This window comes from Neoarius graeffei, chromosome 12, assembly GCF_027579695.1.
Source record: "Neoarius graeffei isolate fNeoGra1 chromosome 12, fNeoGra1.pri, whole genome shotgun sequence".
Lineage (NCBI taxonomy): Eukaryota > Metazoa > Chordata > Actinopteri > Siluriformes > Ariidae > Neoarius > Neoarius graeffei.
The window spans coordinates 39174557-39200088 of record NC_083580.1 but is presented as its reverse complement, the minus strand read 5'-3'; the positions used below and the strand labels follow the sequence as shown (position 1 = coordinate 39200088).

At 47.0% G+C, this 25532-nt stretch overlaps 1 protein-coding gene across 3 annotated transcripts in view; it reads right to left on the bottom strand.

Annotated features, from left to right (window-relative positions):
- ebf1b (EBF transcription factor 1b) overlaps nucleotides 1–25532 on the bottom strand; it is a 295483-nt gene that overhangs the window by 105925 nt on the left and 164026 nt on the right. For 2 of the 3 annotated variants that reach the window (XM_060935874.1, XM_060935876.1), the window contains exon 9: nucleotides 23330–23463. In XM_060935874.1, the coding sequence (XP_060791857.1) occupies nucleotides 23330–23463 (134 nt within the window). The remainder of the gene's footprint in view (nucleotides 1–23329; nucleotides 23464–25532) is intronic. The other variant, XM_060935875.1, reaches the window with a different exon arrangement.

The following is a 25532-nucleotide window of genomic DNA, read 5'->3' as shown; positions in this document are numbered from 1 at the left end:
AGCTGTTCTTGAGTCTATTTGTTCTAGCTTTGATGGCCCTATACCATCTGCCTGACAGTAGTAGCTCAAACAGAGAGTGACCAGGGTGAGATGTGTCCTTTAGGATGTTATCGGCTCTCCTGAGGCAGCGGGAACTGTGTAGCTCCTCCAGAGTGGGTAGAGGGCACCCGATGATTTTCTCAGCCATTTGGATGACCCTCTGGAGCTCCCTCTTGTTTGCCACAGTGCAGCTGGCATACCACACACAGAGGCAGTAAGTGAGGATGCTCTTTATGGTGGTGTGGTACAACCACACCACCATAGAGAGCATAGCAGTCTCTTGTTGATGATGTTTTTGTAGAAGGACACTAGCAGTCTCTTATTGATGATGTTCTTTCTGTGGACACTCAGATAGTGGAGTCTCTGCTGTGCCTTCTTTACCAGCACTGTGGTATTCACACCCCAGGTCAGTTTCTCCTCAATGTGAACTCCCAGGAAGCGGAAGTCCATGACCCTTTCCACACAGACCACACCAATGATTATGGGTTGTATGTCCATTTTGTCCTTTCTGACGTCAGTGACCAGCTCCTTTGTTTTAGTAGTGTTTAGGAGCAGGTTGTTGTCTCTGCACCACACTGTCAGCCGCTCCACCTCATCCCGGTAGGCAGACTAGTTGTCCCCCGAGATACTCCCCCCCATTGTGGTGTCGTCGGCAAATTTGACGAATGTGTTGCTAGAGTGAACAGGAGTGCAGTCAGATGTATAGAAGGTGCAAAGCAGGGGGGTCAGCACACAGCCCTGAGGAGAACCAGTGCTGAGGCTGAGAGCTGTAAAGATGTGGGGGCCTACTCTGACCCTCTGTGTGAGCTCTGACAAGAAGTCCTTGATCCAGAGACATACTGAGTTAGGTAGTCCCATGTTCAGCAGTTTGCACAGTAGCCTATGGGGGAGGATGGTGTTAAACGCTGAGTTGTAGTCCACAAAAAGAAGTCGAACATAGCTCCCCTGCTGCTCCAGGTGGGTCAGCGTGATGTGGAGAGCTGTGGCTACAGCATCCTCCATAGACCTATTGGCCTTGTATGCATATTGATGTGGATCAGAGGTGGGGGGGTAGAAATGTCATAATGTGACTCCTTACCAGTTTTTTAAAGCACTTCCTCACCACCAGCGTAAGTGCTACTGGCCGGTAGTTGTTGAGGCTGGTGATGAAGGATTTTTTAGGTAAAGGGACTATGGTTGAGGTCTTCAGGCAGGGTGGGATGGTAGACTGGGACAAGGACCTATTGAAAATTTTAGTGAAGATCCCAGCAAGCTGGTCTGCACAGTCTTTGATCACATGCCCAGAGACACCATCAGGGCCCGCTGCCTTCCTTGGGTTAACCACCCTCAGCGTGTGCCTCACTTCATGCTCTTCCACTGTGAGGGTTAAGTTGCTGCCAGCTGCTGGTAGTGGCATGGCTGCTTCTGATGACTCCACCTCAAAACAAGCAAAGAAGAGATTCAGCTCCTCTGCCAGTGAGGTGTTACCCTCAGCAGCCCTGAGGCCCGGCCTATAATTGGTGAGGTGTTGGACTGCCTGCCACACTTGCCTGCTGTTGTTGCTGCCCAGGTGGTTGTCGATCCTCCTCCTGTAGTCCTCCTTGGCCTTCCTGATGCCTCTCTTCAGGTTGGCTTGGGCCATGCTGTAGAGAGCCTTGTTTCCAGACCTGAAGGTGGTTTTTCTCCTTTAGCAGCTGCTGTACCTCCCTGGTCATCCAGGGTTTCTGATTGGGATAGACCCAGATGCATTTGTCCACTTTGACCATGCCTACACAGTTCTTTATATAGCACAGGACAGTGTCTATAAACACCTCCAGGTCCTCATGCTCAAAAATGTCCCAGTCAGTGCTATTAAAGCAGTCCTGCAGCTGCTGAGAGGCTCCATCAGGCCAGGTTTTAACAGTCTTAATGGTGGTAAGTGCAGTTTTCTGGAGGGGAGTAGCAGGATTAGTAGCAGGGACATGTGGTCTGACTGGCCCAAGTGTGGTAGTGGTCTGGCCCTGAAGCCCCACTTAATGTTTGTATAGACCTTGTCCAGTGTGTTAGCTCCTCTGGTAGCACACTCTACATGCTGGTGGAGTTTGGGGAGCACTGTTTTTAAATCCACATGGTTAAAGTCCCCCGCTATGATGTGCACAGCGTCCGGATACATGCTCTGATGTAAGCTAACACTGCTATGTAAAAGTGTGAGAGCATGAGCATTAGCATCTGTCTCAATGTACACAGCAGTAATCATGACCCCAGTAAACTCCCTAGGAAGGTAAAATGGACGGCATTTAACAGTCATATACTCCAGGTCTGGGGAGCAGTGGCAGGCTACTTTTACTGTGTTGGCACACCAGTTGCTATGGATGTACACACACAGTCCCCCTCCTTTGTTCTTACCAGAGTCACTGGTCCTGTCTTGGCACTGTGCTGTGTAGCCTGCTAGATCGATAGCAGAGTCCAGGATGGACGAGTGTAGCCAGGTCTCAGTGAGGAGTAGCACGCAACTGTCCTTAATTAAATTGTTTGAGGCTGCCTGAAGCCTAAGTTCATCCATTTTATTAGCAAGTGATCTTACATTGCTGAGGAAAAGGCTGGGAAGCAGTGGTCTGTGTGGCTGCTTCCGTAGCCTCATTAGCACGCCGGCCCTGCAGCCTCGCTTCTGCTTTCTCTCCCTGCACCACCTCTGCTGCCCTCTCGCAGGGATGGTGATCCACGGAGAGCCAGGACTCCTCATTATCTCATCTGGAATGTTGTGTGAGTGGAGAAACTCTGCTGTAACACTCCTCTAGCTCAAAACTCCTATTTTTAGGAGATCGTGCTTACTATAGATGTTGTTAGCCCAACATAATGTAGTTAAAACAAGGAACAATACATACACAAACAACCAAACAAAACACTGAAAGTGAGAGCACTGAACTGCTGCGTCTATGCGCGCCGCCATCTTACACTTTTAGCTAAGATAAATAGTGGCATGTAGTTACTTTTTTTTTCAGCCTATTTTCTTTTTTTACGCATTTTGCCTGGACTCTGGAGTCATCGCAGTATGCTGACTGACCTGCATCTGTGGTGGATGCCAGTTTGGCCGAAATAGCCCACTACCAGTTCATAGACATTTCTGCTGGACTAATAATGAAAGAATACTCAGCAAGTGAACTTTACTGGCTATGGGGAAACTATGAGCCTGCTGCAGAGCTCCTATGCCAATGTGACATTTTCCAATGTCCAAAGTACGTCCACCAAGGATCTTGTCACAACAAAATCTACATCAAGAAAAATGGCAAGGCAATTCCCTCTCTCTGGTCTGTAAACCGCTGTCTCCTAAAGTCATCTGATCGATGAGTTGATCACAGTGTAGTAACCTCTTTGCCTAGATCAGATGTGCACACTCACTTGAACCGACTGAAAGTTGGATGATACAAAATTCAGTCTCTCACCAACAAACCTTCTCTGATTAGTGACTTTATTGCAGACCATAAACTGGACTTGCTATGTCTTATGGAAACTTGGCAGCAAAAAATGATTTCTTACATATCAATCAAGCAGTCCAATCAGGATTTACTTTCATTTGTAAATTCCATTCTTCCGGAAGAGGAGGTGGTCTCTCACTACTCTATCATAAGAACATCAAACTACACCACTTGCTGTGCCTAATCAATCCTTTTTTGAACTGCTGGTGGTCAAACTCCATGGACCTACACCTACCATTTTTGCAGTAATGTACAGACCACCTAAACCATCAAGTGTGTTTATTTCTGAACTTTCAACTGTTCTTACTGCTTTGAGTGCAATGTTTCCTAATGTCATCTTGATGGGTGATTTTAATATACACTTGGACAATTCTTCTAATGTGTATACAAAAGATTTTATGGACATGCTTGATTGTTTTGGCATCACCTAATATGTTGACTTCCCTACCCACAACAAAGGGCATACTTTAGATCTAATCTGTCGCCCTGGTATTACACCTGACAATTTCAGTACTGCCGAACTACCCATCTCAGATCACAAAGTTGTGCTATTTGGCATCTACTTGTCCGTCATAAAGTCAAAAGTTCAGCATGTCATAAAATATCAAAAAGGTGAAGCCAGAGGAACTCACTTCTATAATTGCCTCCTATCTTTGCCCTGCTCCTAATGCTTCATTGTTGGATCTAGTTGTCTATTACAACAATTGCATGTCTACAGTGCTTAACAGTCTTGCTCCCTTGAAGACACAGACTGTTTCATTTGTACACTCTGCACCTTGGTTTACGCCTGAACTCTGTCAAATAAAGTCCATGGGTCGGCACCTGCAGGGGCTATCAAAAAAGACTGGTCTTGCTGTACATAAAGGGATGTACTATGAGCATATTCTTCAGTACAAAAATGCCCTTTCTGCTGCAAAAACATCATACTATGCAAATATCATCAGTGAAGGAGAAGGAAACACCAGTGCTCTTTTTTCCAATGTTAATGGACTACTTAAACCACCTGATAACACTATCCATCAGAATCTCTCTGACAAGTGCTGTTCTGCCTTCCTGAACTTTTTCAACACTAAAATTGAAGCAATTCACCAGCAACTGAAGTATTCAATTACTGAGCTAAAAGAACCATGCTCCGTGAATACTCTGGGCCCACCACATATCAATGCATTTTCTGAATTCAGTCTCCCAACTGAAAGTTGCCTCTCTGGTGCAATTGCTCCACCTGTCAACTGGACCCTCTTCCAACAAGCTTGGTTAAGATGTGCCTGCCATCTATTGCCCCAATGATAACCCCAATAATCAACACCTCTCTTATCACTGGCATTGTCCCCCCTTCATTAAAAATTGCTATTGTCAGACCAACTCTGAAGAAACCTGGGCTGAATCCTGATGACTTCAACAACTATTGATCCATCTCAAATCTGCCATTTATATCTAAAGTTCTTGAGAGGATATTGGCATCTCAACTCTAGGACCACTTGAAGGACAATTATCTCTTTGAGACATTTAAATCTGGTTTTCATCCTAAAAACAGCACAGAAACTGCCTTGGTTAAGATAACCAATGACCTCCTCTGCGTGGCTGATGCTGGACTTCTTTCTATACTCATCCTTCTGGACCTCAGTGCAGCCTTTGACACCATCTCTCATTGGCTTCTCTTGGCGCATCTAGCCAGCACTGGAATCCATGGCAGTGTTCATCAGTGGTTCACTTCCTACCTCTCTGACAGGACACAGTTCGTACAAATAATGAGCTGCAAGTCAGATATCTCTACTGTTACAAAAGTGGTTCCTCAGGGCTCTGTTCCGGGGCTTCTGCTATTCATCATCTACCTCCTCCCACTTGGCAGTATCCTTAGACAACATGGTGTTCAGTTTCACTGCTATGCTGATGATATCCAGCTTTATATGTCTACAGCCTCTCTTCCTCCTGCTGTAATCATCACTTCTCTCCATGACCTCAGTATGTGGATGACAAAGAACTAATTAAAGCTAAATAACAGTAAGACTGAACTACTAGGTGTTGGCTCAAAATCAGCCCTTGCAAAGATGGACACATTCACTCACTCCATAGATGGCTGCACCATACTTGCTCAACTCAGTCCAAAAGCCTGGGTGTAATATTAGACAGTATGCTGTCCTTCAATGTGCACATCATTAATGTGTCTTGCAGTGCCCTTTTCCACCTATGGAACATCATAAGAATATGCCATGCTCTCATTCTGCAGAGTGCAGAAATCCTGGTCAATGCTTATGTTACATGTCATATTGACTACTGAAACTCCATCTTGTCTGGCATCCCAAATAAGCTACTCCACCAGCTCCAATTAATTCACAACCCTGCAGCCAGGATCATAACATGCTCAAAATCCACAAGTCATGTAACACCTTTACTCATGCAGTTTCACTGGCTCCCCGTTGGATACTGAGTCCAATTTAAAGTTTCCTAGCTTATAAGGCCCTACATAACCATGCTCCCACTTATCTCAATGACCTCCTTGAGAACTATACCCCTGCCCATTCACTGTGATCCTCTTCAGCAGGTTTACTGAGAATACCAAACATGAACTTCAACACTGTGGGAAAAACAGCATTCAGTCACATTGCCCCTAAGCTCTGGAATTCATTTCCTCTTTACATCAGACATTGTGAATCCATTGCAGACTTTAAATGCCACCTGAAAACGCATTGGTTTAAGCTGGCGTAATCACTGTGACTTGTTTTTACTACCTTGTAAACATTAGATTACTGTTCAATTAATACAACCCCAATTCCAAAAAAGTTGGGACACTGTGTAAACTGTAAATAAAAACAGAATGCAATAATGTGCAAATCATGGAAACCCTATATTTCATTGAAAATAGTACAGACAACATACCAAAGGCTGAAACATAAATTTTATTGTTTTTTGAAAAATATATGCTCATTTTGAATTTGATATCAACAACACATTTTAAAAAGTTGGGACAAGGGCATGTTTACCACTGTGTTGCATCACCTCTACTTTTAACAACACTCTGTAAACATTTGGGAACTGTGGAGACCAATTGCTGTAGTTTTGAAAGAGAAATGTTGTCCCATTCTTGCCTGATATACAATTTCAGTTGCTCAACAGTTTGGGGTTGTTAGGGTTTAGCTGGGATTCGAACCTGGTTCGTTGGTGTGATGATCCAGCAAACCCCCACTAGGCCACCAGGGGAATGACTCAAATGCAGAGGCGTGAGGCGGAAGTAGAAAAAGTAACAAAAGGTTTATTTATACTATGTACACTATATACAATCCAGGGCAAAACAAAAAAAACAAAAACAAAGAGTATAATTCAAAAAGAAAAAGGCAAAAATGCAAAAGCTCAGAAGATCCACAAAACACAGTACAAAGGAAACTGGAGATAAACATAACAGCACAAAGACTCTGTGACAAGAGGACTGAACTCAGGGGTATAAATACACAAACTAATTAAGGACACAGGTGAAGATAATTAGGACTAACAGGCAATTAACAAAAAAAAAACACAAAACACAGGAACAGTGGCGGCCTCTAGAGGCCAAAATAAATATGACACGAAAAGGAAATAACAGCGGCCTCTAGAGGCCAAAACAGTCCAAGTCCTAACAGGACCCCCCCCTCTAGGAGCGTCTCCTGACGTTCCCAGGGCGATCCGGATGGGCCGAATGGAAGTCCCGACACAGTTCTTTATCCAGGACATCCCGAGCAGGAACCCAGCAGCGCTCCTCAGGACCATAGCCCTCCCAGTCCACCAGATATTGCAACCCGCCGCGGACCCGGCGGGAGTCAAGCAGGCGATGCACAGTGAACACAGTCTGCCCCTGGAAGATGCGGGGGGGTGGGGGGTTCCTAGGGGCAGGGGCATACGTAGACGTCAGTACAGGCCGCAACAGGGAAACATGGAAAGTGGGGTTGATCCTCAGAGTCCGGGGCAACTGGAGCCGGTAGGAGACAGGGTTCACCCTGCGCACCACCTTGAAGGGGCCAATGTAGCGAGGAGCAAGCTTGCGGTTCTCCACCCGCAGCGGAAGGTCCTTAGTGGACAGCCAAACCCGCTGCCCAGGGCGGAAAGTGTGTGCAGGTCTTCTATGGCGGTTGGCCTGAGTCTGGTTGGTTCTGGAGGTCTGTATGAGGGTCTTCCTGACCTTGCTCCAGGTCTTGCGACACCGTCTCACATATTGGTTGACCGAGGGCACCCCCGCGTCCTCCTCCTGGTCCGGGAACAGAGGTGGCTGGAACCCGAATTGGCACTGGAATGGCGACAGCTTGGTGGCCGATGACTGCAGGGTGTTGTGGGCGTACTCTGCCCATGGCAGCCAGGTGCTCCACGATGTCGGGTTATCCATAGCCAGGCCTCGCAGGGTGGTTTCCAGGTCCTGGTTGAGCCTCTCCGTCTGACCATTGGACTGTGGGTGAAACCCAGAGGAGAGGCTGGCAGTGGCTCCGATGACCTTGCAGAACCCGTGCCACACTCGGGAGGAGAACTGGGGCCCTCGGTCTGAGACGATGTCCTGTGGAAGACCAAAGACTCGGAAGACATGATTAAATATAAGTTTCGCTGTTTCAAGAGCAGAGGGGAGTTTGCACAGAGGTATGAAGCGGCAGGCCTTGGAGAATCTGTCAACAATGACCAAAATGACCATGTTACCTTGTGACTCAGGGAGACCCGTGATGAATTCGACTGCCACGTGGGACCAGGGACGCCGGGGAATGGTCAGAGGATGCAGGAGACCCTGGGGACGCTGTCGTGGGTTCTTGGTTCTGGTGCAAACCTCACAGGACAGGACAAATGACCTTACTTCCTGCTCCATGTTAGGCCACCAGAAGCGTCTTTTCAGGAAGTCCAGGGTCCTCCGAGCTCCCGGGTGGGCGGTGAGAGGGGAAGAGTGACCCCACAGGAGAACCTTGGCCCGGGCTTGATGTGGGACGTACAAGAGGCCCGGTGGCCCCGTCCCAGGACCGGGGTCCTGGCGTTGGGCTCGTCGAACAGCCTCCTCAATACCCCAGCGGACAGGGGCCACAATCCGGGACACCGGGATAATAGGCCCGACTTCATTCTCCCTGTTAGTGGCAGAGAACAGCCTGGACAGTGCGTCAGGTTTGGTGTTCTTGGAGCCGGGACGGTACGAGAGGGTGAAGTCAAACCGACTGAAAAACAGGGCCCACCTAGCCTGTCGAGGGTTCAGTCTCTTGGCTTGCTGGAGGTACTCCAGGTTCTTGTGGTCAGTCCAAACCAGGAATGGATGTTGCGCTCCCTCCAGCCAGTGCCTCCACTCCTCAAGGGCCAGTTTGACCGCTAGCAGTTCTCGATCCCCCACATCGTACCGGGACTCCGCAGGACTCAGGCGGTGGGAGAAGTAAGCGCAGGGGTGCAGCTTTCCTTCCGAACGTTGAGAGAGTACCGCGCCGACACCACTGTCTGAGGCGTCCACCTCCACGATGAATGGTTGGGAGGTGTCCGGGAGGACCAGAATGGGTACCGTGCAGAAGCGGGCCTTGAGGTCTTTGAACGCCTTTTCTGCCTGAGGAGACCAGCCATAAGATCCACCTGTCCCTTTGGTGAGGTCTGACATGGGTGCTGCCACATAACTGAAGTTCCTGATGAACTTGCGGTAGAAGTTAGCGAATCCTAAGAACCGCTGAACCTCCTTAACGGACTTGGGAGTAGGCCAGTCCCGGACGGCCAGGGTCTTGGCAGGGTCCATTTGGAGTTGGCCTGTCCATACAATAAATCCCAGAAAGGAGACCTCGGGAACATGAAATTCGCATTTCTGGGCCTTGGCGAACAGATTGTTCTGTAGCAGCCTCTGGAGAACCTGGCGGACATGGTGGCGGTGCTCCTGCACGGTCTTGGAAAAGATAAGGATGTCATCGAGGTAGACAAAGACGTACAGGTTAATCATGTCCCTTAAGACGTCGTTGATTAGGGCCTGAAAAACAGCTGGTGCGTTGGTGAGTCCGAAGGGCATCACCTGGTATTCGTAGTGCCCAGACGGGGTGTTAAAGGCAGTCTTCCACTCGTCTCCCTGTCGGATACGGATGAGGTGGTATGCGTTCCGTAGGTCCAACTTGGTGAAGATGGTGGCGCCTTGGAGCAGGTCGAAAGCAGTGGACATCAGCGGAAGGGGATATCGGTTGCGCACAGTGATCTTGTTCAGGCCCCTGTAGTCAATACATGGTCGAAGCCCCCCATCCTTCTTGCCGACAAAGAAGAAGCCGGCACCAGCAGGTGAGGTGGAGGGTCGAATGAACCCAGAGACCAGGGCGTCTTTGAGGTATTCCTCCATAGCCTTGCGTTCTGGCTGAGAGAGGGAAAACAGTCTGCCACGAGGAGGGGTAGTCCCAGGGAGCAAGTCGATGGCACAGTCGTAGGCCCGGTGCGGAGGAAGAACGGCGGCCCTGCTCTTGCTGAATACCTCCTTGAGATCCCAGTACTCTGTGGGAACTTGAGATAACTCGGTGAGATCAGGGGGCTCGGCAGGAGACACAGGAGAGCTAGAGAGCAAACAAGAGGCATGGCATGCAGGGCCCCATTCCACAACCTGGCTTGTTACCCAGTCTATGCGAGGGTTGTGGCGAGTAAGCCAAGGAAGGCCTAGAATAACTGGGAACTCAGGTGAAGGAATCAGGTGCAGGGATATTTCTTCCTTGTGACCTTGAGACTGGAGGAAGACTGGAGAAGTAACTTGAGTGACTCTTCCATCACCTAACGCTTGGCCATCGAGGGCAGACACAGACAGAGGGACTTCAAGAGGTGCAGTAGGTATATTGATGCTTTGGGCGAAGTGAATATCCATAAAGTTCCCAGCCGCCCCTGAGTCTATCAAAGCTTGACAAGAGTGGACAGACTCACCCCAGGAGATGGAGACCGGGATGTAGATTCCTTGGCCAGGGAGTCCGGGAGAGAGGGTAGGCCCCGTCACAACCCTCCCTCGGCTGGACGGGGCGGTCCTTTTCCCAAGAGTTCGGGACATGATGCTCGGAAGTGACCAGGCTTGCCACAGTAGATGCAGCACTTGTCCCTCCTTCTGCGCTCCCTCTCAGATGCGGAGAGGCGAGTACGACCCACTTGCATGGGTTCTGGACAGTCACTGAAGGAGGTAGACGGTCTCCAGGTAGAGGTAGGGAGGCTGGGGGGGCTCAAGGCTTGGTGGTGTTCTCTCATCCTGTGGTCCAGACGAATAGCATGTGAGATGAGGGTTTCGAGGTCACTTGGGCATCCAATAGAGGCCAGACCGTCCTTGATGGGGTCAGACAGACCATGGTGGAAGGCTGACACCAGGGCAGTCTCGTTCCATCCACTTACTGCTGCGAGTGTTCGGAACGAGATGGCGTAATCTGCGACGCTTCCTCCTTGCCGGATGGACATGAGCTTTCGGGCTGCGTCGGTACTGATGTCTGCCTGATCGAAGACCCGAAGCATCTCTTCAGAAAACAGCTGGAAATCAAAGCACTCAGGTCCCTGTCTTTGCCAGATAGCAGTAGCCCAGGCTCGCGCCTTACCAGCTAATAAGGTGATCACAAAGGCAATCTTGCGGCGATCCGTAGTGTAGGTGGTAGGCTGAAGCTCAAAGGTGAGTTGACACTGGGTAAGGAACTCTCGGCACTCACTGTGCTTGCCGTCATACCTCTGTGGTGCAGGAAGGCTGGGTTCGCGAGGTGAAGAAGGCAGCATGGCAAGAGGCACTGGAGCAGGAGTGGGAGCTGGATCAGGAGTGGGAGCTGGATCAGGAACTGGAGATGCAGGCAGAGATGTCAGCTGTGCCAGGGTTTTCCCAATTTGCTGAAGCAGTTCCTCGTGGCGAGCAAGGGCCTCACGTTGGCTGGTGAGCATACGTCCATGAGCTTCCATGGTCGCTCCGAAGCGTGTCAACGCTGCCATAATTCCCTGAAGGTTGGCCGGGTAGACAGTTGAAGCAGCCTCTGCTGAGTCGGTCATGACGGAGTCTTTCTGTTAGGGTTTAGCTGGGATTCGAACCTGGTTCGTTGGTGTTATGATCCAGCAAACCCCCACTAGGCCACCAGGGGAATGACTCAAATGCAGAGGCGTGAGGCGGAAGTAGAAAAAGTAACAAAAGGTTTATTTATACTATGTACACTATATACAATCCAGGGCAAAACAAAAAAAACAAAAACAAAGAGTATAATTCAAAAAGAAAAAGGCAAAAATGCAAAAGCTCAGAAGATCCACAAAACACAGTACAAAGGAAACTGGAGATAAACATAACAGCACAAAGACTCCGTGACAAGAGGACTGAACTCAGGGGTATAAATACACAAACTAATTAAGGACACAGGTGAAGATAATTAGGACTAACAGGCAATTAACAAAAAAAAAACACAAAACACAGGAACAGTGGCGGCCTCTAGAGGCCAAAATAAATATGACACGAAAAGGAAATAACAGTGGCCTCTAGAGGCCAAAACAGTCCAAGTCCTAACAGGGGTCTCCTTTATTAGGGCCCGAGCCCTATGGGCGAAGGCCCTATTGTTCTTGTAAGAGTTCACTATTATTATTCTTCCGTCTTCTTCTTCTTCTTCCGTCTTCTTCTTCTTCTTTATTTTTCTCCGCTGTTGGGCCATTTTCGGGGCGCTTGCCATGGGTGAAAACGCACGAAATTTGGCACCAGTTCCGACAATTTCCACCGCTACTCAGAACCAGAAGCCCAAACTTGGCCGGGGCTCAGGGCCTCTATAGCGCCCCCTAAGTCGTTGTGATTTTGGCCTCCCGCATTAAGGTGCCTGGGTGCCATGTAGTTTGTAGTAGTGGCATGCCATTTGGTACGCATATGTATCTCACTAAGCCGGACAAAAATGTAATGCCAATGCATTAGCCACGCCCAACGGGAAGTGAGGTAATTTCACTTTTGTGCAAAATGCATGGCCACGAAGACGACGCAACTCCTCCTAGACCGTTCATAGGAATGTCACCAAAATTGATACACATCATATACAGACATGGCTGACAAAAGTTACTAAATACGTTTCACGTAGGATAAACCGTTCAGAAGTTATACGTCAATCAATTTTCGATGCAAAATTTTACATGCTTAAAAATTCATAACAAATCTTCTGATTGCTCAAAACTGCTCATACTTCACAAGCAAATCACTCATTGGGCTTCTGACATGTTACCCAATTTCTGTGATATTGGGCCACTGGGGGCGCTATTTTTGGGCAAAAATTACAATCTTTCCTCAAATTTGGTCAAACTTCACGGCCACCCTCTTACTACCTCCCATGTCATGTATACCACATTTTGGAAATTTTCGTCCATGGGGGGTGCTATTTTTGGCTGACGCAATTGCTCCAAAACGGGTTTTTGGTAAATAATTCCATAATGCTTTTCCTTCACACCACTACCTTGTGATAGTACGTTGCTGTTGTAGACACTTATTTTTCCAACTCATAATCGCTCATGTACAGCATAGCGCCACCTACTGACATGGGAAAAACCAGAAAATTTATTCTTCAAAAATCTATATCTCATCTTCTATTTACTCAATTGTCATCAAACTTCATACGCAAACTCTTCACAGCTCACCTGACATCTACACCAAATTTTGTGCACTTTCCCCCCTGGGGGTGCTGGTTATGGCAAAAATGATATTGCAGCTTCTGATCTGTCAAACTTGCCAAGCAAACTCTTTACAAGACCCATACTGGGGCGCTTGCCATGGTCGACAACGCACGAAATTTGGCTCCTTTTTCTTTGACTGCCACCGCTACTGAAAACCAGAAGCCCAGATCCAGGCGGGCCTCAGGGCCTCTATAGCGCCCCCTAACTCATTGTGATTTTGGCCTCCCGCATTAAGGTGCCTGGTTGCCATGTAGTTTGTAGTAGTGGCATGCCATTTGGTACGCATATGTATCTCACTAAGCCGGACAAAAATGTAATGCCAATGCATTAGCCACGCCCAACAGGAAGTGAGGTAATTTCACTTTTGTGCGAAATGCATGGCCACGAACACGGCGCAACTCCTCCTAGACCGTTCATAGGAATGTCACCAAAATTGATACACATGATCTACAGACATGGCTGACAAAAGTTTCTAAATACGTTTCACGTAGCATAAACCGTTCAGAAGTTATACGTCAATCAGTTTTCACTGCAGAATTTTACATGCTTAAAAATTCATAACAAATCTTCTAATTGCTCAAAACTGCTCATACTTCACACGCAAATCACTCATTGGGCTTCTGACATGTTACCCAATTTCTGTGATATTTCGCCACTGGGGGCGCTATTTTGGGGCAAAAAATCCAATCTTTCCTCAAATTTGGTCAAACTTCACGGCCACCCTCTTACTACCTCCCATGTCATGTATACCACATTTTGGGAATTTTCGTCCATGGGGGGCGCTGTTTTTGGCCGACGCAATTGCTCCAACACGGGTTTTTGGTTAATGATTCCATTATGCTTTTCCTTCACACCACTACCTTGTGGTAATGTCTCTTGCCGAAGAAGCTGTGGAAGGTATTTCGCGGGGACGCATGCCCCCGCCCCCCTTGGCCGCTGGCGCGAGGGCCCGTCGAGGCCGCTTGCGGCTTTAATTGTATTTTGCACTTCATAATGCGCCAAATGTTTTAAATGGGAGACAGATCTGGACTGCAGGCAGGCCAGTTTAGTACCCGGACTCTTTTACTATGGAGCCATGAAGTTTTAATACAGAAAATGCAGAAAACAGTTTGGCACTGTCTTGCTGAAATAAGAAAGGCCTTCCCTGAAAAAGATTTTGTCTGGATGGCAGCATATTGCTCTGAAACATGTATATATCATTCAGCATTAATGATACCTGCCTAGATGTACAAGCTACCCATGTCATGTACTCTAATGCACCCTCATTCCATCACAGATGCTGGTTTTTGAACTGTGCACTGATAATAAGACAGATGGTCCCTCTCTTCTTTAGCCTGGAGGATGTGGTGTCCATGATTTCTAAAAAGATTTTCTACTTTTGATTCATCAGACCTGGGGACAATTTTCCACTTCACCTCAGTCCATCATAAAAGAGCTCAGGCCCAGAGAAGGTGGTGGTGTTTCTGGATATTGTTTATATACAGTTTTAACATGCATTTGTGGAGGCAATAATGAACTTCTTTCATAGACAATGGTTTTCTGAAGTGTTCCCAAACCCATACAGTGATTTCCACTACAGACACGTGTCTGCTTTTAATGCAGTGTTGCCTGAGGGCCTGAAGATCACAGGCATCCTATGTCAGTTTTCAGCTTTGTCTCCTGCATACAGAGATTTCCCTAGATTCTCTGAATCTTTAATGATATTATGATGATGTGATCCCCAAATTCTTTGCAATTTTAGACTGAAGAACATTATTCTTAAATTGTTGCTGTTAGGACTGGGGACTGTTTTGGCCTCTAGAGGCCGCTGTTATTGCTTTATCTTGTCATGTTTGTTTTGGCCTCTAGAGGCCACCACTGTTTTCTGTGTTTTGTGTTTGTTTTGACAGCCTTTGTTTTCATGTGCTTTTGCCTCACCTGTTCCTTATTTCCTGCCCTGCTTAGTTCTAATTGCCCTGTGTATAAATACTTCCTCAGTTTGGTCCCTAGTCACGGAGTCTTTGTGCTGTTATGTTATCACCTGAGATCTCTGTTCCAAGTTCCTTGCCTTTGTCTTTGTGGTCTTTTTTACTTTGTTTTCTTGTGGACATTTTGGACTTTGTGTTTACCATTTTGGTATCTTCTGAGCATTTGGATTTTTGCCTTTTCTTTTCTTATCTTTGGCTTTTTGTTTTGACTTTGAACTTTTGGATTTTTTATTTTTCTCGTATATCTTCTGAGCGTTTGGATTATACTTTTGTTTTTGCCTGGGATTTTGTATATTGTAAATAAACTGTTTTTTCTACTCTACTTTCGCCTCACTCCTCTGCACTTGAGTCATTCCCCTGGTGGCCTAGTGGGGGTTTGCTGGATCACTACACCAGCGACCCAGGTTCGATCCCCAGCAAAACCCTAACAGAAAGACTCCGTCATGGCTTCTTCAACTGTCTACCCGGCTAACCTTCAGGGAATGATGGCCGCATTAACATGCCTCGGATCTACCATGGACACTCAGGGACGGACTCTTGCAAGCCAACGTGAGACCCTTGCTTGCCACGAGGTACTGCCCCAGCAAATTGGGAAAGCCCTGGCTTTCCCCTGGAAAGCCCCATCTGCTCCCGCTCCAGTGCCTCCTGCCACGCTGCCCTCTTCACCTCGCGAGCCCTGCCTTCCTGCACCACAGAGGTATGACGGCAAGCACGGTGAGTGCCGGGAGTTCCTTACCCAGTGCCAACTCACCTTTGAGCTCCAGCCTACCACCTACACTATGGGTCGCTGCAAGATTGCCTTTGTGATAACCTTGTTAGCTGGTAAGGCATGAGCTTGGGCAACAGCTATCTGGCAGAGACAGGGATCCAAGTGCTCTGATTTCAAGCTGTTTATGGAGGAGATGCTTCGTGTCTTCGATCAGGCAGACATCAGTAAAGATGCAGCCAGGAAGCTCATGTCCATCCGGCAGGGAGGAAGAGTTGCAGACTACGCCATCTCGTTCCGGACGCTCGCAGCAGTCAGTGGATGGAATGAGACTGCCTTGGTTTCAGCCTTCCACCATGGTCTGTCTGACCCCATCAAAGCTGGTCTGGCCTTTATCGGCTGCCCAAGTGACCTCGAAACACTGATCTCACATGCCATTCGTCTTGACAACAGGATTAGAGAGCGTCGCCAAGTCCTGAGCTTCCCCTGCCTCACTGCCTCAACCTGGAGTCCGTCTACCTCCTCCAGTGACTGTCCGGAGCCCATGCAAGTGGGCCGTACTCATCTCTCCGCATCTGAGAGGGAGCGCAGAAGGAGGGACAAGTGCTGCATCTACTGTGGCAAGCCTGGCCATTTCCGAGCATCATGTCCTGACCTCTTGGGAAAAGGACCGCCCCGTCCAGCCGAGGGAGGGCTGTGACAGGGACTACCCTCTCTCCCGAACTTCCTGGCCAAGGAGTCTACATCCCAGTCTCCATCTCCTGGGGTGAGTCCGTCCACTCTTGCCAGGCCTTGTTAGACTCCGGGGCGGCTGGAAACTTTATGGATGTCCACTTCGCCCGAAGAATCAATGTCCCTACTGCACCTCTTGAAGTCCCGCTGTCTGTGTCTGCCCTGGATGGCCAAGCTTTAGGTGACGGAAGAGTCACCCAAGTAACTTCTCCAGTCTTTCTCCAGTCTCAAAGTCACAAAGAAGAAATATCCCTGCACCTGATTCATTCACCAGAGTTCCCGGTGATTCTAGGCCTTCCTTGGCTTACCCGCCACAACCCTTGTATAGACTGGGTAACAAGCCAGGTTGTGGAATGGGGTCCTGCATGCTATGCCTCTTGTCTGCTCTCTAGCTCTCCTGTGTCTCCTGACGAGCCTCCTGATCTCACCGAGTTATCTCAAGTTCCCACAGACTCCTGGGATCTGAAAGAAGTGTTTAGCAAGAGCAGGGCCACCGTTCTTCCTCCGCACCGTGCCTACGACTGTGCCATCGACTTGCTCCCTGGGGCTACCCCTCCTCATGGCAGACTGTTTTCCCTCTCTCAGCCAGAACGCAAGGCCATGGAGGAGTACATCAAGGACGCCTTGGCCTCTGGGTTCATTCGACCCTCCACCTCACCTGCTGGTGCCGGCTTCTTCTTTGTCGGCAAGAAGGATGGGGGGCTCTGGCCGTGTATTGATTACAGGGGCCTGAACAAGATCACTGTGCACAACCGCTATCCCCTTCCGCTGATGTCCACAGCATTCGATCTGCTCCAAGGCGCCACTGTCTTCACCAAGTTGGACTTACGGAATGCATACCACCTCATCCGCATCCGACAGGGAGATGAGTGGAAGACTGCCTTTAACACCCCGTCTGGGCACTACGAGTACCAAGTTATGCCCTTCAGACTCACCAATCCGCCAGCAGTGTTTCAGGCCCTTATCAACGACGTCTTGAGGGATATGATCAATCAGTACGTTTTCGTCTACCTCAACGACATCCTAATATTTTCCAAGACCGTGCAGGAGCACCGCCACCATGTCCGCCAGGTTCTCAAGAGGCTGCTACAGAACAATCTGTTTGCCAAAGCCCAGAAATGTGAGTTCCATGTTCCCGAGGTCTCCTTTCTGGGCTTTATTGTATGAACGGGACAACTCCAGATGGATCCAGCCAAGACCCTGGCTGTCCGGGACTGGCCCATTCCCAAGTCCATTAAAGTTGTTCAGCGGTTCTTAGGGTTTGCTAACTTCTACTGCAAGTTTGTCAGGAACTTCAGTTCTGTAGCAGCGCCCATATTGGACCTCACCAAGAAGACAGGTGGATCTTTTGTCTGGTCTCCTCAGGCGGAAAAGGCGTTTAGGGACTTCAAGCACCGCTTCTGCACAGCACCCATCCTGGTCCTCCCAGACACATCGCAACCATTCCTTGTCGAGGTGGACGCCTCGGACAGTGGCGTCGGTGCGGTCCTCTCTCAACGTTCGGAGGGAAAGCTGCACCCCTGCGCATACTTCTCCCACTGCCTGAGCCCTGCAGAGTCCCGGTATGATGTGGGGGATCGGAAACTGCTCACAGTCAAACTGGCCCTTGAGGAGTGGAGGCACTGGTTGGAGGGAGCACAACATCCATTCCTGGTTTGGACGGACCACAAGAACCTGGAGTACCTCCAGCAAGCCAAGAGACTGAATCCACGACAGGCTAGGTGGGCCTTGTTCTTTAGCCGATTCAATTTCACCCTATCGTACCGCCCTGGCTCTAAGAACACCAAACCGGATGCGCTTTCCAGGCTATTCTTGCCCAACAACAGGGAGAGTGAAGTTGGGCCTATTATCCCCGTGTCTCGGATTGTGGCCCCTGTCCGCTGGGGTGTTGAGGAGGCTGTCCGACAAGCTCAACGCCAGGACCCCGGCCCTGGGATGGGGCCACCGGGCCTCCTGTATGTCCCTCGTCAAGCCCGGGCCAAGGTTCTTCAGTGGGGTCATTCATCCCCTCTCACCGCCCACCTGGGAGCCCAGAGGACCCTGGACTTCTTGAAAAGATGCTTCTGGTGGCCAAGCATGGAGAAGGAAGTGAGGTCATTTGTCCTGTCCTGTGAGGTGTGCACCAGAACCAAGAACTCACGACAGCCTATTCCCTGGCGTCCCTGGTCCCATGTGGCGGTCGACTTCATCACGGGTCTTCCCGACTCACAAGGTAACACTGTCATTTTGGTCATTGTCGACAGATTCTCCAAAGCCTGCCGCTTCATACCACTGTGCAAACTTCCTTCTGCTCTTGAAACAGCCAAAATTATTTTTACCCATGTCTTCCGAGTCTTTGGTCTCCTGCAGGACATCGTCTCAGACCGAGGGCCCCAGTTCTCCTCCGGAGTGTGGCGGGGGTTCTGCAAACTCATCGGGGCCACTGCCAGCCTCTCTTCTGGGTTCCACCCCCAGTCCAATGGCCAGACCAAGAGGCTCAACCAGGACCTGGAAACCACCCTGTGAGGCCTGGCGATGGATAACCCGACATCTTGGAGCACCTGGCTGCCATGGGCAGAGTACGCCCACAACACCCTGCAGTCATCTGCCACCAGGTTGTCACCGTTCCAGTGCCAGTTCAGGTTCCAGCCACCTCTGTTTCCAGAACAGGAGGAGGACGCTGGGGTGCCCTCGGTCAACCAGTACGTGAGACGGTGTCGCAAGACCTGGAACAAGGTCAGGAGGACCCTCATCCAGACTTCCAGGGCCAACCAGACTCAGGCCAACCGCCATAGAAGGCCTGCCCACATTTTCCACCCTGGGCAGCGGGTTTGGCTGTCCGCCAAGGCCCTTCCGCTGTGGGTGGAGAACCGCAAACTTGCTCCTCACTACATTGGCCCCTTCAAAGTTGTGCGCAGGGTGAACCCTGTCGCTTACCGGCTCCAGCTGCCCCAGACTCTAAGGATCAACCCCACATTCCATGTTTCCCTGTTGCGGCCCGTACTGTCGTCCACGTATGCCCCTGCCCCTAGGAATCCCCCACCCCCCCGCATCTTCCAGGGTCAGACTGTGTTCACCGTGCGCCATCTGCTGGACTCCCACCGGGTCTGTGGCCGGCTTCAATATCTTGTGGACTGGGAGGGCTATGGCCCTGAGGAACACTGTTGGGTCCCCGCCTGGGACATTTTAGACAAAGAACTTTGTCGGGATTTCCATTCGGCCCATCCTGATTGCCCTGGGAACGGCAGGAGACGCTCCTTGGGGGGGGGGTCCTGTTAGGACTGGGGACTGTTTTGGCCTCTAGAGGCTGCTGTTATTGCTTTATCTTGTCATGTTTGTTTTGGCCTCTAGAGGCCACCACTGTTTTCTGTGTTTTGTGTTTGTTTTGACAGCCTTTGTTTTCATGTGCTTTTGCCTCACCTGTGCCTTATTTCCTGTCCCACCTAGTTCTAATTGCCCTGTGTATAAATACTTCCTCAGTTTGGTCCCTAGTCACGGAGTCTTTGTGCTGTTATGTTATCACCTGAGATCTCTGTTCCAAGTTTCTTGCCTTTGTCTTTGTGGTCTTTTGTACTTTGTTTTCTTGTGGACATTTTGGACTTTGTGTTTACCATTTTGGGATCTTCTGAGCATTTGGATTTTTGCCTTTTCTTTTCTTATCTTTGGCTTTTTGTTTTGACTTTGAACTTTTGGATTTTTTATTTTTCTCGTATATCATCTGAGCATTTGGATTATACTTTTGTTTTTGCCTGGGATTTTGTATATTGTAAACAAACTGTTTTTTCTACTCTACTTTCGCCTCACTCTTCTGCACTTGCATCATTCCCCTGGTGGCCTAGTGGGGGTTTGCTGGATCACTACACCAGTGACCTGGGTTTGATCCCCAGCAAAACCCTAACAGTTGCATTTTTTGCCCACACAGTCTTTCACAGTGTGGTGAACCCCTCCCCATCTTTACTTCTGAGAGACTCAGCCTCTCTGGGATTATTTAATTTTTTTTTTAAATACCCAATCATGTTACTAACCTACTGCCAATTAACCAAATTAGGTTGTTGGTGTTTTTTTTTTGCATTACACATCTTTTTCAGTATTTTGTTGCCCCGTCCCAACTTTTCTGAAACGTGTTGCTGACATCAAATTCAAAATGAGCATATATTTTTAAAAAAAATGTTTTTTTTTTAGTTTCAACATTTGACATGTTGTCTTTATATTATTTTTAATGAAAGATAGGGTTTCCATGATTTGCAAATTCACATTCTGTTTCTATTCATGTTTTACACAGTGTCCCAACTTTTTTGGGGTTGTATTTTATTAATTGCATAGTTTGTATAGTTAGATGTCTGTGAAGATTCTCAATCATACAGGTCATAGTAAACTGTGTGTGGTAGAAAAGAGCAACTGGACTTGCTTGAAGATTCTTGAAAACGTATCACCTCTCGTCTGAAAGGCTTCCTCAGTTCTGTCTGACTAATAGGGAGTATCAGATATTATCTGATACTCCCTATTAGTCAGACAGAACTGAGGAAGCCTTTTGGATGAGAGGTGAAACATTTTCAAGAATCTTCAAGCAAGTCCAGTTGCCCTTTTCTACCACCCACAGTTTGTATAGTTAGGTTAATATGGGACGGCCTCGGACTGAGGTGCCCTTGAGCGAGGCACCTTACTTCCAACTGCTCCCCGGGTGCTGTTAGCATGCCTGCCCACTGCTCCGGGTATGTGTGTGTGCTCATTGCTCACGTGTGTGTGCATGTGTGTATTCACTGCTTCAGATGGGTTAAATGCAGAGAGGAATTTCACAAGCGTGTGATGAATAAAGTTGTGCTTTCTTTCTTTTCTTTCTTTCTATTTGTGAAGTGACCTTGGGTGTCATGAAAAGTGTTTTTAAATAAAATTTTATTATTATTATTATTATTATTATTGTGACTCTGCATCAACCTCGGAGAGTTTTAAGTCACAGGTATTTAATTTGTGGTTGATATTTGCGAATAGATCCATGAAACAAAAAGCAAATATACCTTTTCTCTGTTACTGCTTTTGTGTTATTGTTTCTTTCTCTGTAAGATCAAAACATTAGGTGTATAACTCTATAGTCGCTACTGTGGAGTTGAACCCATGCATTCTAAGGCTAAGATAGCTAAGTACTATGTAGAATGATTTAGTTATCTGTCTAGAAAAATGACGTCATCTAACTTTGCTCTAGCTTGCAGTTGCATTCATTAGGCAGGCTTTCCTTTTCTTTTCCACTGGCTTTTGGCTGGTGGGAGAGTGGAGTCTGCCACGTCTGCCCATGCCAACTTATTTTGGTTAAAAATAGGTCAAACATGCCCCACGGTGGTCACGTGATATTGTTGCTTACTTGCTTTGGCAATCTCCGGAATCGTAAAATTGAATTCTGGGATGCATTTTATCTCCACAAAACATTTACACTTAGGATACATGGTGTATGCAGCAGCAAAACATCTCAAAACTCCAAAAGCAACAGAAATAGAGAACATTTTGCCCAGAATTAAATTTTGCAGTCAGAACCTTTAATCATCTAGCTGAGTGATTTGTCATATTGTCTTTTTCTTCTGTTCACTGCTTGCTTGTTGTTAACTAATAATATATAATTGGTTAAATATTTAGTATTGCTTTGCTGTTATATGTGAATTTCTTTTAACTGTACCAATTATACATGCTGTCTTATTTTATGTGTAGTTTTTCTGTGTCACTTGTTAAATGTTTTTTTATTATATGTGTTATTTTGTAATATCCTGTTTCCTTTCTGCAATTTTAATTTTAACATTTTTATGCACTTTTTTTGAGCCTATTATCCGGCCAGAGACATATGAAAATTAGCACTTTCTGCTACCTCATTTACAGCTCTTTTATGCTGTTTATCAGTCCCTGACAAATAAATTTAGTGTGAAGTGTTGATTGCTTCATGCCTCAATTGTTCAGCAAATGTAGAAGGCTGCATCTTTCAGTTTGTTTATTATACTACATTTATCTTTAATTCCTAGTTGAACAGACAGTTGTGAATATTAACCATCCATCCATCCATTATCTGCAGCCACTTATGCTGTACACGGTTGCAGGCAAGCTGGAGCCTATCCCAGCTGACTATGGGCAAGAGGCGGGGTATACCCTGGACAAGTCGCCAGGTCATCACAGGGCTGACACAAACAACCATTCACACTCACATTCACACCTACGGTCAATTTAGAGCCACCATTTAGCTTAACCTGCATGTCTTTGGACTGTGGGGGAAACCAGAGCACCCGGAGGAAACCCAAGCAGACACAGGGAGAATATGCAAACTCTACACAGGAAGGCCCTTGTCAGCTGCTGGGCTCGAACCCAGGACCTTCTTGCTGTGATGCTAACCACTACACCACCGTGCTGCCACCCAAGTCTCATTACAGCCTATTAATTTGTGCAGTTATACTACTGTGCAAGACCATGGATGTTGTAAGGACTGATAGCATACTTTAATAGGTACATTGACTTAGTAAGATTCACTCATTTCTCTAAAACTTTTCTTTGGATCTATTAGTAGTTCAGTTCCAGTTTTCCAGCCCCTTTCCAGCAAGATCTTTTACAGCTGACTTTGACTGACAGAGGTATTATCCTTTAATTACCATGTTTTGACCTTTACAATGAACTTTGACAAAGAAACATGGACAACCATGGATATATTATATTACTTGATGGAAAAAAACCAGAGCAAACTTGGTTCATGTGTCTGACTGCCTCACAACTTTGTGGAAGCATATTAAATGTGAACAGTTAGCCAATATTTAATAGACAGTCCACTTCCTTAAAGATTTGTGATTCTAAACAAAGCCTCTTTTATGACAGTATCTACTGACTTCTACTCTCACTGAGATTAAAATGAATTTACCTACCTCACTCCATACCAGCATGGTGCCGAAGATAACCTGCAATCCATCAAAAAAGTTGTCCCCAATGATTATAACTGTAGCGCCCCCCGTTGTCCATCCTTCGCTTGGGCTAATGGCTTTGATGCAAGGTGCTGCTGCTTTCCAGTAAGCGTACCAATAGAAATTTTGTGAAGAAGAAAAAAGAGAGAAGACATATTAATTAATCCCTTTTAATAATTTCTACATATTAGCTAATAGAGACAAGGAAAAAATGTCTAAAACAATCATATTCTAATCTTTCAGGCCTATAATAACACTACTACATGCTAACTGCATTTTTGACACTCAAGAAAAGGTAACATTGTGAGTACTGGGTGTTGAAGTTTGGACACTTCAACTCTTGTTCCCCAAGAGGCCTCACAGTTAGAGATGAGGTTCTTACGCGGTTTGTTTCACGAGGTTTGAGGGGGCGTTTGGGGTAGGTAGTATGACACCTCCGTAGCTCTCATTTTGAACCCAGAGCAGGAAATAAAAACCCACAGACATCACTGGGAAAGCTCACACAGATGGATTTAACTAGGATTCCCACACCACATGGCCTGGAAAGATCAGCAATGGTTTTCATGGCCCTTGCAGTGCCTCTCAGGCAGAAAAACAAGGCCTCATTTTCAGTAAGTACTCCCACTGAATGCTGTGTCTAGGATTTCTTCTTGATGACAATGGCAAGTCATTACAGGTTGGTCCACATCAAAACAATAGTGAATTAATATCTTACTATGAATTAAGTAACTGACATCAAACAAATTGTTTTATCCAGAAGTTCACTGACATAAAACATGTAAGAAATTGTTAAAGTAGAACACTACGCTGAAATACTTACAGTTACCTACAGTTAAATGTCTTCTCTGATTAGCATAAGGTCATGGCTTAACCTGTTTTCAGTTGGTGCATACCACACATAAAGCAAAATAAAATGATGTACCCATTGGCTTGGCTTGTACTGTCATGTTTGATGATTCTTACTGTGCATCATTTCCATCGTGAACAATGTCATGTGCCTATGTTTCACTTTTCTGTTTCGGACCTGACTCCACCCCTTGGCATGCTATCAGTCTTTTCCCTTACTGTTCTCAGTTGTTTCTAGTTTCCTTGTGGTCACTCTTTGTATTTATGTCCTCTGCATTTCTTTGTTTGTTGCAAAGTCTTATTGATTGTTATCATGCATTTCTAAGCCTTGTTTCCTAATTGTTAGTTTTGAGTTTCTGTGTTCCATGTTTATTGTTCTAACCTTAGCCTGTGTTAACATTTAAGAGGATATTTGTTTGCTGCCTCCTGCAAGTGCATGCTACACTTTAAGCAAGAGTCCTCTGACTTCGCACTGCACCCAAGTACCGGTATTTTTGTCTCATTTCTCCTGTGTACATGTACGCTGTTTAGCAAATTTCCAGTGTTGTGTTCTGTGGCACATGTGGATCGGTGACAGCATGGAGAACAGGCAACAGCATGGAGAGAGATCAGTTCACTTATTAGAGCTGTCCTCTGATTGGCAGTGGCAGGGGGTAAAGAAAGCAATTTTCTGCTTTACCTGCCAGTGTTCACCTCTGTTTAGTTTCAGAATAGAGTCATTTACTATGAGGCACAAAAGACAGCAAGATAGCTGGGGTCTACTATGAATGGGCAGAAAGGGTTTTTTTTGTTTGTTTTTTTTAAACATTGCAAGCACAAAGATGAAGATAGTCTAGATTTAGGGAGTTTTAGAGAACCACAAACAATTGGTGAGCTTTGGGAAGAAAATATAGTTCTGCCTCCATAATAAGGCTCCTTTCTAAAGCCTGATTCCTTCAATCAGGATGTTATAAACAATGCAGTATGCAAAGAAACTGTGAACATGAGACTGACGGGCAATAAAAAAAAGTGGACATTCTCAACCTCTGGAATGTTAAAAATATCTTGGGAATACAAAAAAGTGCAAAGGAAGGATACCGTGTGTGTGTGTGTGTGTGTGTGTGTGTGTGTGTGTGTGTATCACAAAAGATACATGCTGTAATCTGTGGTCTGTGTTTGTATTTCTGTGTACTATATGGAAATATCCTATTTTATTAGATTCAATAGATAATGTGTTCTAAACAGATATAGATATGAATAGAAGATGTCCTATTCGTTAGTTAATTTTTTCTGGGTATCTGGCTGAGATTAATGGTGTGTATCATGGCTGGGATCTTGTGGG